General features: G+C 39.1%; 1 protein-coding gene across 1 annotated transcript in view; it reads right to left on the bottom strand.

Annotated features, from left to right (window-relative positions):
- Positions 1 to 1721: 1721 nt before the first annotated feature.
- Positions 1722 to 12209, bottom strand: part of SH3D19 (SH3 domain containing 19) — a 210826-nt gene continuing 200338 nt past the window's right edge. Inside the window, exons 18-20 of the mRNA XM_037735525.1 lie at positions 8840 to 9026; positions 7969 to 8066; positions 1722 to 3638 (exon numbers count right to left, since the gene is read on the bottom strand). Of these exons, the coding sequence (XP_037591453.1) occupies positions 3522 to 3638; positions 7969 to 8066; positions 8840 to 9026 (402 nt within the window). The 3' untranslated portion in view covers positions 1722 to 3521. The remainder of the gene's footprint in view (positions 3639 to 7968; positions 8067 to 8839; positions 9027 to 12209) is intronic.

The raw sequence follows: 12209 nt of genomic DNA, 5'->3' as shown, positions 1-12209 counted from the left end.
TAAAAAAAAAAAAAAAAAAAAAAAATCACTGTGAAGAATTCATAAAATGGCATTGAATCATATGGCTCATGTGCATTTGACATTAAAAAAACCATTAATAATTATACCAAAGTGACTATATCACCTCATAGTCAATATATTCATCGTTAGTTTCTCTAGGTATATTTAAGTAAGCTTAAAAAACTGAGTCAAAACTAAGCAATGATTGTTAGGAGTACTGATTTACAACCCTAGAGAAAAATAATTTTTTTTCCAAATGCCAGTTCTAATAATAAATTCTGATAAACGCACTTTCATTCTGAATATTATAGACTGTACTCAAGACCTGTAATTTCTATGAGCACATTGACAGGTATATTCCATTACCCTTCCAGCCATGTAAGCAAGGGCATCTTTTAAAGAAAAATGCTGTCTTTTAGTGTTCAAAGGATAAGAATAATATATTAAATGGCTTCTCTAGTTTTTTTTTTTTTTTCACCTGAGTCTGCTTGCTAGGAAAGACTTCTCTATGTTTAACTTACCAATGAAAAAGGATGAAGAGATTCTAGTTTGAAGAGGCTTAGATGAACAAGATCAAATTTTAACCTAAAATTCCTGAAAGGAAACAGAATGCATTCCTATTTCTCCCCCATAAAATTCACTGAATATAAAAATTATGTTTCTCCTTAAACATGGTCAGTCTTGCCTTGAATTCAATCAATATACAGAATAAGAAAGTAACTATGAAAGCCCATATGTTACCTTCTTGCTTCGTGTCAGTGAGTGGGTAATAAATGGTATGCATGAAATAGAACATAAGAGTGAATAACATAAAGCTGTGAATTTTGTTTCAGTATAGATTTCTATAAAAAATTAACAAGAAGGCAGGGCATGGTGGCTCACATCTGTAATCCCAGCACTTTGGGAGGCCAAGGCAGGTGGATCACAAGGTCAGGAGTTCAAGACCAATCTGGCCAACATGGTGAAACCCTGTCTCTACTAAAAATGCAAAAATTAGCTGGGCTTGCTGGCAGGAGCCTGTAATCCCAGCTACTCAGAGGCTGACTCAGGATAACTGCTTGAACCTGGGAGGCAGAAGTTGCAGTGAGCGGAGTTCGCACCATTGCATTCCAGCCTTGGGGGCAAGAGTGAGACTTCATCTCAAAAAAAAAAAAAAAAAAAAAAAGGAGGAAAGATACTGAGTGAATCTAAGATGGTATTGCTGTATGTGAAAGTCATCCATCCATACTCCATCCACCCATCCACCCATCCATCCATCCATCCACCCACCCAGCCACCCACCAACTCTGGCCAACCAACCAACTGACCCAACCCACCAACCAACTTTATTGAGCCTGAATAGTACAAAGGACTAGACATACAAAGATAAATAAGATATCACAGGCCAGGTGCAGTAATCCCAGCATTTTGGGAGGCCAAGGCAGGCAGATTGCTTGAGCCTAGGAGATTGAGACCAGTCTGGCAACATGGTAAAACCTTGTATCTACAAAAAGAAAAATGTATGTGTACAAAAATTAGCTGAGTGTGGCAGTCTGTGCCTGTAGTCATAGCTACTTGGGAGGCTGTGGCAGGAGAATCACTTGAGCCCAGGAGGTGGAGGTTGCGGCAGTGAGCCAAGATTGCATTGCACTCCAGCCTGGTCAAAGGGAATGAAATCCTGTCTCAAAAAAAAAAAAGATACCACCTCCATTCTCAAAAAACTCAGTCTAATATGAGAAAGGGACTTTGAAAGTTCAGTTCAGTTTATTAGAGTGTCAAGTAGATTTAAAACTATTGCACTTATCATTCTGGTGACAGAAGGCCAAAATTTAAGATGGAGATTTTCCTCTAATAAAGATAGGCTTTCAAAATCTTCAATATAAGATGTTAAAGTTATAAAGGCAAAGATATATACCTCATGTCCCATACCATACCCTTCTTGCTATTGTACAGTTGGCTGCAAATAAGAATTTGGATAATGCTTTAAATCACTGACTTCTCATGAAATTACTTTTGCGTGAAATTTGACAAGAATTTTCTTTATACTCTCTTCTTTATCAAAACATGTTATAAGTCTCCAAAGTCCAAAATAATATGTACCCATAGAATGGGGAGAGAACTTCAGTCAAAGACAAAGTAAATACTACCTTCCTTGCATAACTCCAGGTGGTATTCATGTAAAAGTGTAGCCATTGGTTGCCTAACTTTTTGGACAATGGGAAAAAAAGCAATAAAAGCTAAAACGTGGTCCAGCATATGAAACTCTTCTCAAAAATAGAAGAAAGTCATGAACATTGTTGGGAAAGTGTTTTACATTTCCAATGAAATTCGATTCCATTGATCTGTTTGGAAGATTGTCTTCAACCTATTTGACTCTAGCCCATAAACTGTAATTGATTGAGTAATGTAAAGAGCCACTTCTTTATCTTAAGCTTAGAATTTATAAGAATGGAAAGCAGGAAAGTGGTTTTTCATTTACTCTAATAATTGTGCAGGAATGAGCTAGGGAAAAAATAAAACAAAAAAAGTACCAGCCTTCTGTCTTCTTAAATTATTTTTCATTCTGATTATATTACAAAGAAATGAGCTGTGGAGGTTTGGCACTACTTTCCATCTGAACAGTCGTTCTGTATTCTAAGATTTTATATGTGATTCATAATGTACTATGATAACAAGACACAGTTTTTATGTATTACTGGAATAATGCAAAGAAAATGAATTTTCCTTTGGGTCCAGTAATTGTCAAAGGAATGATTGCAGATTCAGAAAATGTGCTTTGTAATAACCTTGTTAACATAAAGTATACACTGAGGAAAGAAATAAGTATGGCACGTGTATGGAAGGATTAGTTGTATTAGCAAGGCATTTCAAGGATGGTTGTGATTCTTTAGACTAAGTAAGATACATCCAATTTTGACCCCCTTCAAATCCTTGGACAAATGGGATCACTTGGTAACATAAGGATTGTTTGGTGGGCACGGGTTGATTTTGCAATGTGCTTACAAATGATCCAACTAGTCAGTAAACTATCCTGCCTGAAAAAAGGATTTGCTCTGGTAATAAGGCTGACATCCTCAAGCTGTAAGAATTAATTCGAATATCAAAAATGAAATTTAGATTACTAATCATGTCCATGTCTAAGCATGTAGAATATCAAATGTCCTCTTTTTAAACTAAAGTAAAAAAATGAAGAAGCATGGTTAATTCACTTGTGCTGAATAAAATAGATGTCCACGCGCAACTTCTGCGTGTGAGCCTCCCCATGCTGCCATGCCACCAGAGGCTTTCCCTTTGCCTTGCTAATCCCGCTAGATGTTTTCCTTGGTAGAATCCTAGCTCATGGGTTTCCATGTGCATGTTTCTACTGTAATGAAAGCTAACTACAAAATCTAGAAGTTTTCTGCTTTCAGAAAATTCTAGTGTACTATGTACAGCTTAGATATTTCTTTTTCAGTTAAAAAAATAGTGCAAAAACATATCTGATAGTCAAGGTGATACTTCAAGTGAGTTCTTGTGCCAAGGAACACAGTCAAGCTTCTCCTCTAGCTGACTTGCAGAAACTGTATGTAATTTTTGGGAAATATTCCAGATTTTCCCATCAGTTCTCCACTCATCCAGTCATCATCTACAGATTCCAGCTCTGTTATTATATCTCCAGCCTGTAAGACAAAAGGAATTAGAATAATTACTGATTTCTGTTGAGAATAAGCATGGGCAATAGTGGTCTACCTAGGGCAGCATGAATAATCTTCTCTTTATATAACTCATTTATCTTGATTGCTGAGAGGATTAAATGACAAAGATGATCTATACCTAATGATGCTATTTGCTTGTAGGTCTCTATTCCTTAAATCTCATTCCTTTGCCATTGCCAGCCTTGCTGCACTTTGATTTTCCTGCTTATATTATTTATTGAGTACCCACTAAGTGTTAGACACTGTTCTGGGCACGATTAATATTTCCCCCTTTCTACAATGGGAAAGCAAATAAGCTGGCAGAAGAGGACAGAAAGCATGGGATTGCCAACTCATTAGGGCCATCAAGGAGGGCCTCACGGAAGGTGCCATTTAGGCAAAGACTTGGAGACGAGTGAGTCACGTGTTTTCTGCATGCCTTGTCTTATTCTGTGTACTTCACAAGAACTAACTCATGTAAACACTACCACAGTCCTAGAGATGAGCACTGTATTAACATCCTCATTTTATATATATATATAAACATATATATAAATATATATAAACATATAAATAAAAATAAATATATAAATATATATATACGTATGTATGGTTTTTTTTTTTTTTTTTTTTTTTTTTTTTATATATAAAAAAAAATAAAAAAAAATAAATATTTTTTTTTTTTTTTTTTTTTTTTTTTTTTTTTTTTTTTTTTTGAGACTTGCCCTGTGGCCCAGGCTGGAGTGCAATACTATGACCTCGGCTTACTGCAACCTCCGCCTTCTGGGTTCAAATTATTCTCCTGCCTCAGCCTCCCGAATAGCAGGGATTACAGGTGCCTGCCACCATACCCAGCTATTTTTTGTATTTTTAGTAGAGGTGAGGTTTCACCATGTTGGCCAGGCTGGGCTCGAACTCCTAACCTCATGATCCAACCACCTTGGTCGAGATATATTTTTATAGATTTCCTTATTTTAGTGGAAAAGAAGTCAAAACTCAGATAGATTATATAACTTGCCAGTGTCGCATGTCTAGTTAGTGGTAGAACCAGGATTCAAATCTAGTGTGATTCTAGAGCTTGTATTCCTAACCACTAGACTATGTGGCCGCCACATTTTACAATGGACATTTTTACTTAGAAAGGCTTTTACTATAATTGCCTTTTATCAACACCCAGAGCAATTTTGCATTCTACATTTGTTCTTGCACATAATGGCATTTCCCCTCCACCATACGGTTTATCACATTCCTCCCATGGCCCCAATATCTTTATTTTTTTTTTTTGAGACAGAGTCTTGCTCACAATCTTGGCTCACTGCAACCTCCATCTCCCCGGTTCAAATGATTCTCCTGCCATGGCCCCAATATCAAATTTGCATTTTTTCCTATCTTAACTTCACCTTGACTCAGGACACTGATTTATCTTCATCAGGTTAGTCAAAGGGGCTGTGTGTCTTATTCATGTGCAAATTAGAATTCCTTCAACAGATGAAGACATAACTATTTTGTTCTTTATGGTTTCTAAACATTTCTTAGAATCTGTGTTTAAGATGCTACGGTCCAAGATGACTCTGGCTACTGTTAAGAATATCTTTATCAGGCTAAATGGATTTATTTGTAGCCCTGATACATTACCCTCTGGAAAAAAAGGCTTGATTTAAGGCTTTTATTTATGGAAAATGGAAAGAAAACATGCTATCAGATATTAATTTACTCTGCTCTGCTAAAATCTGGAAAAATTCTGGCAATTCAAAGTTTTTGCTATAAATAAGTTACTTTTGGTTCCTAAATTACAATAATAGTTAACTGAAGTTATTTTTTTAGGTCTGGTCCAAATCTACATACCATGTCAGTTTCCTGAGGGCTAGGACTATTTTTAAAAATTAGTTTTATCTATTAATATTCTGTGGATATTGGCTGGGCGCGGTGGCTCAAGCCTGTAATCCCAGCACTTTGGGAGGCCGAGGCGGGTGGATCACGAGGTCAAGAGATCGAGACCATCCTGGTCAACATGGTGAAACCCCGTCTCTACTAAAACTACAAAACATTAGCTGGGCATGGTGGCGCGTGCCTGTAATCCCAGCTACTCAGGAGGCTGAGGCAGGAGAATTGCCTGAACCCAGGAGGCGGAGGTTGCGGTGAGCCGAGATCGCGCCATTGCACTCCAGCCTGGGTAACAAGAGCGAAACTCCGTCTCAAAAAAAAAAAAAAAAATTCTGTGGATATTTAAGAAAATATTAATGACCAACACACTGAAAGCAGTGCAGAATTTCTTAACAACAACAACAACAAAAATTCTAGAACTATCTTATGGTCAACCATTTGTAGAATGAAATGAAGATAACCTGTTTTCTGGAGGATACTATGATTTCTATTATTTATATTGACATAGTTTAAATGAAGACCAAAATAACATCTAAGAAGTCTGAATTCAGTTTCTTCACTGGCAGTAAGTTTATGTAAAGATAAAAGGAATAAATTTTGAGCCACTGACTCTCAAGGACTAAGGCAACAGTTTTATTTTTTTAAATTTTATTTTAAAGACCAAGATGTGAAAAGAAAAAAAAAAAAGGAACTGATAGAAGGTTATGAATTTTTAATTTTGCATAGCAAGGGCATAAGAAATATCTATCATTTATGGCTGGGTGCAGTGGCTCATGCCTGTAATCCCAGCTCTTTGGGAGGCTGAGTCAGGTGGATTACTTTGAGCTCAGGAGTCTGAGATCAGCCTGGGTGGGACCCAGTCTCTACAAAAACTATGAAAAATTAGCCATGCATTGGTGGTTCGAACCTGTAGTCCCAGCTACACAGGAGGCTGAGGCTGGAGAATTGTGTGAGCCTGGGAAACAGAGGCTGCACAGTGAGTCGAGATCGCACCACTGCACTAAAGCCTGGGCAACAGAGTGAGACCCTGAACAACAACAACAACAAAAGTAAATAAATAAAAGAAATATCTATTATTTGCTAATAATTTATTATTATTATTATTATTTTTGAGACAGAGTTTCACTTTTGTTGCCCAGCCTGGAGTGCAATGGCAAATCTTGGCTCACCACAACCTCTGCCTCCGGATTCAAGCGATTCTCCTGCCTCAGCGTCCTGAGTAGCTGGGAGTATAGGCATGCGCCACCATGTCCAGCTAATTTTTTGTATTTTTAGGAGACAGGGTTTCTCCATGTTGATCCGGCTGGTCTTGAACTCCCAGCCTCAGGTCATCCACCTGTCTCAGCCTCCCAAAGTACTGGGACTCCAGGCATGAAATATGACTGAAAATTTTAATCACGTTATCCCCGTTTACTCCCACAAAGGCTGCACATACCTGATTCAAGTATTGCCTTGTTTTCATTTTTTGTTATTGTTGAGATAGGGTCTTGCTATGTTGACCAGGCTAGTCTTAAATTCCTGGCCTCAAGTGATCCTCCCGCCTTGGCTTCCCAAAAGTGTTGGAATTAGAGGGGTGAGCCACTGTGCTCCGCCTTTTTCTTATCTTGTTGTAGGCAAGTGAAAGCCCTGTTTGGTTGTCCACTATTTTAAACCACATCTTGTCCAGTCATTCCTTGATATGTTAATCCTCTCCATAGCATCCTTGCCTCTGACTGAATCGTTTCAATGATAGAGAATTTACCACTGTCTGACAGAGGCTATTTTGACAGCAGTGACTACTAAAACCACCCACCTTCTTCTATCACCGTTCCCAAAGTGCTTTCCTCTGACCATGGTTCAGTTGTAGATTAGGGAAATAGAATCATGAAAATTTTCTTTTACTTTAGGAAAAAATTAGGCATTTCTTCAGTGGAAAAAAAAAATCGCAAAGTAGCTCAACCTTTTGGGACTATTTCCCCAAAGCTGTGTTCAGTGCTTTTGTGGACAAGAATTCAGTGTCTTACAAGGCTACTGTGCTACTAGTGTAAATTGTAACAGATGCTATCTGATTCTCCATCAATTTCAAGGACATGTCAATGGCAGGCTGGGAGGGCCATGTAAATGGACATTTGTTACCAGGGCTACTAATAAAAATCCCAATATTACTGAGATCTGATGATGTAAGACCAAGGAACTAGGGATTACTTTGGGGATGTATGGGGTTGTTAAGCCAAGGTTTTCTCTAAGTACCTTAATGCCCGGTTGATAATGTAAATTAACAGGCCTATTTGCACTATTCACTTTCTATAATCTCTTCCCTTTGAATTAGGGTCTGAGATCTCTTCATTCTTGAGCAATGATCAATATTCCACTCAAATGTTCCATCCTTCAGTAGAAGACATTTCAAAAATTATAGTGCTTAATGCAGTTATGAAGAGATACACATTCTGACCTTGAAGGAAAGCTCATCTTCATTTTCCCCTTGGAAATCATATAAGGCTTTCGCCTTCCTCCCCTTCAGTATGATGGCCGATGTACTTTTTGCCTCAGCTGTGAAGACATCAAAAATTCAAATACACAGAAACACAGCGGACTAAAACACAAATCTAACATTTAAAAAAAAACCCTTGTCACTCTAAAAAGAGAATATTTTCTCTTCAGAGGTAGCGATATTAGGCAAAGAAAAACTTTTTATTTTTTATTTTATTTTGAGATGCAGTCTCGCTCTGTAGCCCAGAATGGAGTGCAGTGGCATGATCTCGACTCACTGCAATCTCTGCCTCCCAGGTCCCAGTTCAAGCAATTCTCCTGCCTCAGCCTCCTGAGTAGCTGGGATTACAGGCATACACCACCATGTCCAGCTAATTTTTGTATTTTTAATAGAGACAGGGTTTCACCATGTTGCCAGGCTGGTCTTGAACTCCTGACCTCATGATCCACCCACCTTGGCCTCCCAAAGTGCTGGGATTACAGGCACGAGCCACCGTGCCCGACCAAGAAAAGCTTTTTAAAAAGAAGAATATTTTCAATTAATTTTGAACTTACGTAACTTTCAAAAAAATGAACAATGTTCTCTTAGCAGGGAAAAATTACATAAACTATATTTATTAAATGGAATTAGCCATTATTTAGTGAAGACATTTATATCTTTTTTTTCTATAACTCTAACAAAGTATATAAATGAAGTTTGTGTAACTTCATGAATCAACCCTTTCAAACATAGACAGACAAACTGAGTATGGCTGGAGGGGAAAGGAATGTATACAGTTTTGAGGGTCTCGGGCCCCGTGAGGAGTAGCAGTCATGCCTTGCAGTTGTCATACCTGGGCAGGGCCTCACAAACACTGTTGGGAAGATCCCCTCCCTGTCCTGCAGTCTGCCCCTGCACCAGTCAGAATCCACACGTTCCAGAATCTGGATCCGGTCTCCCCTCTTGAAGGATAAGTCGTCACTGGTCTCTGCTGTAAAACTGTGAAGAGCTTCACACCATTCTGCAGAAAGACTGTTAACCTGTCATCAATCAGAAGTGTGGTCAGAAATGTAAGATTTTATTTAAAATCGAGTTCTACAAAGCCTAAAAAGAAGTGGAAAAAAAAAAAAAACAAAAAACGAAGGGGTCCTAAGATTTCACAGCCTGAAGTCTTCTTTAAATTTTCTAATACTTATGTTGCTATCAAGTTTCAGAAAGAAAAGTTTCCAATAATTTTTCTTAAATTATAATCCTAAATGACAAGCATGATAGAATTTGTGGCTTTTCTGCTTTTAAGAGATGTACAATGCTTAAGCAAACACTGTTTTCCTTTTCTTTTCTTTTTTTGAGACAAGTTCTTAGTCACCCAGGCTGGAGTACAGTGGCAGAATCAGAGCTCACTGCAGCCTTGACTTTCTGGGTTCAGGTGATCCTCTCTCCTCAACCTTCTGAGTGGCTGGAACTACAGGTGCAGCCACCACACCTGGCGATTTAATTTAATTTAATTTTTGTAGAGATGAGGTCTTACTATGTTGCCCAGGCTGGTCTTGACCTCTTGGGCTCAAGCAATCCTCCCACCCTCCCAAAGTGCTGGGATTATAGGCAGGATCCACCTCACCCAGCCAAAAAAAAGTTTTTCTTAATATGACCTATTATATTAGTTACATTAAATAGGTAAAAGCATAAAATATTTATGCATAGTATTTGACACTATGAAAAAATTCTGACAAAGTATCTAATTTTCACTGAAGTTCTTCTTTATTTAAATTAGGAAGGATCAGAATGGGTAGTCTATTAATTTCCAGGTCTCTACTTGATTCATAGACTATTAGATTCCATAGCATAGGACTTCAAATTCACACTTTTTTTTTTTTTTTTTGAGACAGTCTCGCTCTGTCGCCAGACTGGAGTGGCAATGGCACGATCTCAGTTCACTGCAACCTCCACCTCCCAGGTTCAAGTGATTCTCTTGCCTCAGCCTCCAGAGTAGCTGGGACTATAGGCATGTGCCAACACACCTGGCTAATTTTTGTATTTTTAGTAGATATGGGTTTTTACCATATTGGCCAGGCTGGTCTCAAATTCCTGACCTAACGTGATCCGTCCACCTCAGCCTCCCAAAGTGCTGGGATTAGAGGTGTGAGCCACCATGCCCAGCCTCACACTGTTAATTTTATGAGGTATAGTTAATTCTGAGATTGGCAGGATAATACCCAGATGTGGTGGGCTAGTGTAAGAACACTTTTATCCCAGGCACATTAGAGGAAGGTTTTGCTCTGTGAAGAGGCAGCTCTGCCAAGTTGGGATTGGAACCCTATGTTCAAGAGGCTCAAGCAGGTAGTAGAGGATAATGAAAAGGACAAAGACTTTTTTTTCCCCCCTGAGATGGAGTCTCGCTCTATCGCCCAGGCTTAAGGGCAATGGTGCAATTTTGGCTCAATGCAACCTCTACCTCCCAGGTTCGAGTGATTCTCCTGCCTCAGCCTTCCGATTAGCTGGGACTACAGGTGTGCACCACCACTCCAGCTAATTTTTGTATTTTTAGTAGAGATGGGCTTTCACCATGTAGGCCAGGCTGGTCTTGAGCTCCTGGCCTGAAGCGATCCACCTGCCTCAGCCTCCTAAGGTACTGGGATTACAGGTGTGAGCCACTGTGCCTGGGCAGGACAAAGGCTTTGGAGTTAGACAGGCAAGGGTTCCAGACCCAGTTCTGCCACTCCTTAGCTATGTGACACTGGGCAAGACCCTTCTCTTATCTGAGGCTCAGCTTTATCTTACGGTTACTAAGAGGATTAAATGAGACAATGCATGTGTAACATTTAGCCCAGTGCCTGGCATATCTTAAGTCCTCAATAACTGAGGGCTTACAAAACAAAAAACAAAAAGCAATTAAACAACGCTAACCTTGCCTTCTTGCTCCTGCACTTGAGTAACTATCCCTAAAGGATGGAACTTATCATTCCCCCAAAATGCAGGCAACAACCATGTGAACATTTCCTTTTGGAGAACTATAGTCAGTTTCTTTCCTGTTTCACTTTATCAGTAGGTAGGAATGAAAGAATTAGAAACAAAAGAATTAAGAGACACACAGGCCAATTACAAGTGACATTTTCACAAACACAACAATCCCATCAGGCTTAAATCTTTTAAATTTGTCACAGAAAACAATGGAAGGCCGGATGTCATAGATCATCCCTGTAATCCTAGCACCTTGGGAGGCTGAGACAGGTTGATTGCTTGAGCCCAGGAGTTTGAGACCAGCCTGGGCAAGTGAGATCCTGTCTACAAAAACTACAAAAATTAGCTAGGAGTAGTGGTGTGTGCCTGTCATCCCAGTTAAGTGGGAGGCTAAGGGGGATTGTTTGAGCCTGGGAAGCAGAGGTTGCAGTGAGCTGAGACCTTGCCACTGCACTCAGCCTGGGCATCAGAGTGAGACCCTGTCTCAAAAAAGCAAAGAACAAAAACCTAAAAAACAACAGAAGGCACCACATTCCTAGTACTTTTAAGCACTTCTATGTTATACAGTGTAAAATTTTTAACCCACTGTTTTTCTCTTTCTCATTATACAAATAAAATAAATGTTCCTAAATATTTGGAAAGTTGAGAAATGTATAAAGAAGTGGGGGTGGCTGGGCTTGGTGTCTCACGCCTGTAATCCCAGCACCTGGGGAGGCCGAGGCAGGTGGATTACGATGTCAAGAGATTGAGATCATCCTGGCCAACATGGTGAAACCCCATCTCTACCAAAAATAAAAAAATTAGCTGGGCATGGTGGCACTACTGGGCATAGTCCCAGCTACTCAGGAGGCTGAGGCAGGAGAATCACTTGTACCTGGGAGGCAGAGGTTGCAGTGAGCAGAGATCACATCATTGCACTCCATCCTGGGCAACAAGAGTGAAACTCTGTTTCAAAAAAAAAAAAAAAAAAAAAAAAAAAAAAAAAAAAAAAAAAAAAAAAAAGTAGAGGGAAGAAAACCTACCCATGTATGTAATCTTACTACTTACATGCAATTTAATACTAATAACTTGAATAATTTTCTTCCAGTCTTTTTATGCTCTATGTTTGATTTTATATCGCCTTTCCCTGTAATATGTTTCCTCTTATGACATTTTAAATTATTATTTTATTTAGGCTGGGCATGGTGGCTCATGCCTGTAATCCCAGCACTTTGGGAGGCCGAGGCAGGCAGATCACAAGGTCAGGAGTTTGAGACCATCCTGGC

This window comes from Cebus imitator, unplaced genomic scaffold, assembly GCF_001604975.1.
Source record: "Cebus imitator isolate Cc_AM_T3 unplaced genomic scaffold, Cebus_imitator-1.0 Scaffold826, whole genome shotgun sequence".
Taxonomy (NCBI): domain Eukaryota; kingdom Metazoa; phylum Chordata; class Mammalia; order Primates; family Cebidae; genus Cebus; species Cebus imitator.
This window is presented reverse-complemented; position numbering and strand designations above follow the sequence as displayed.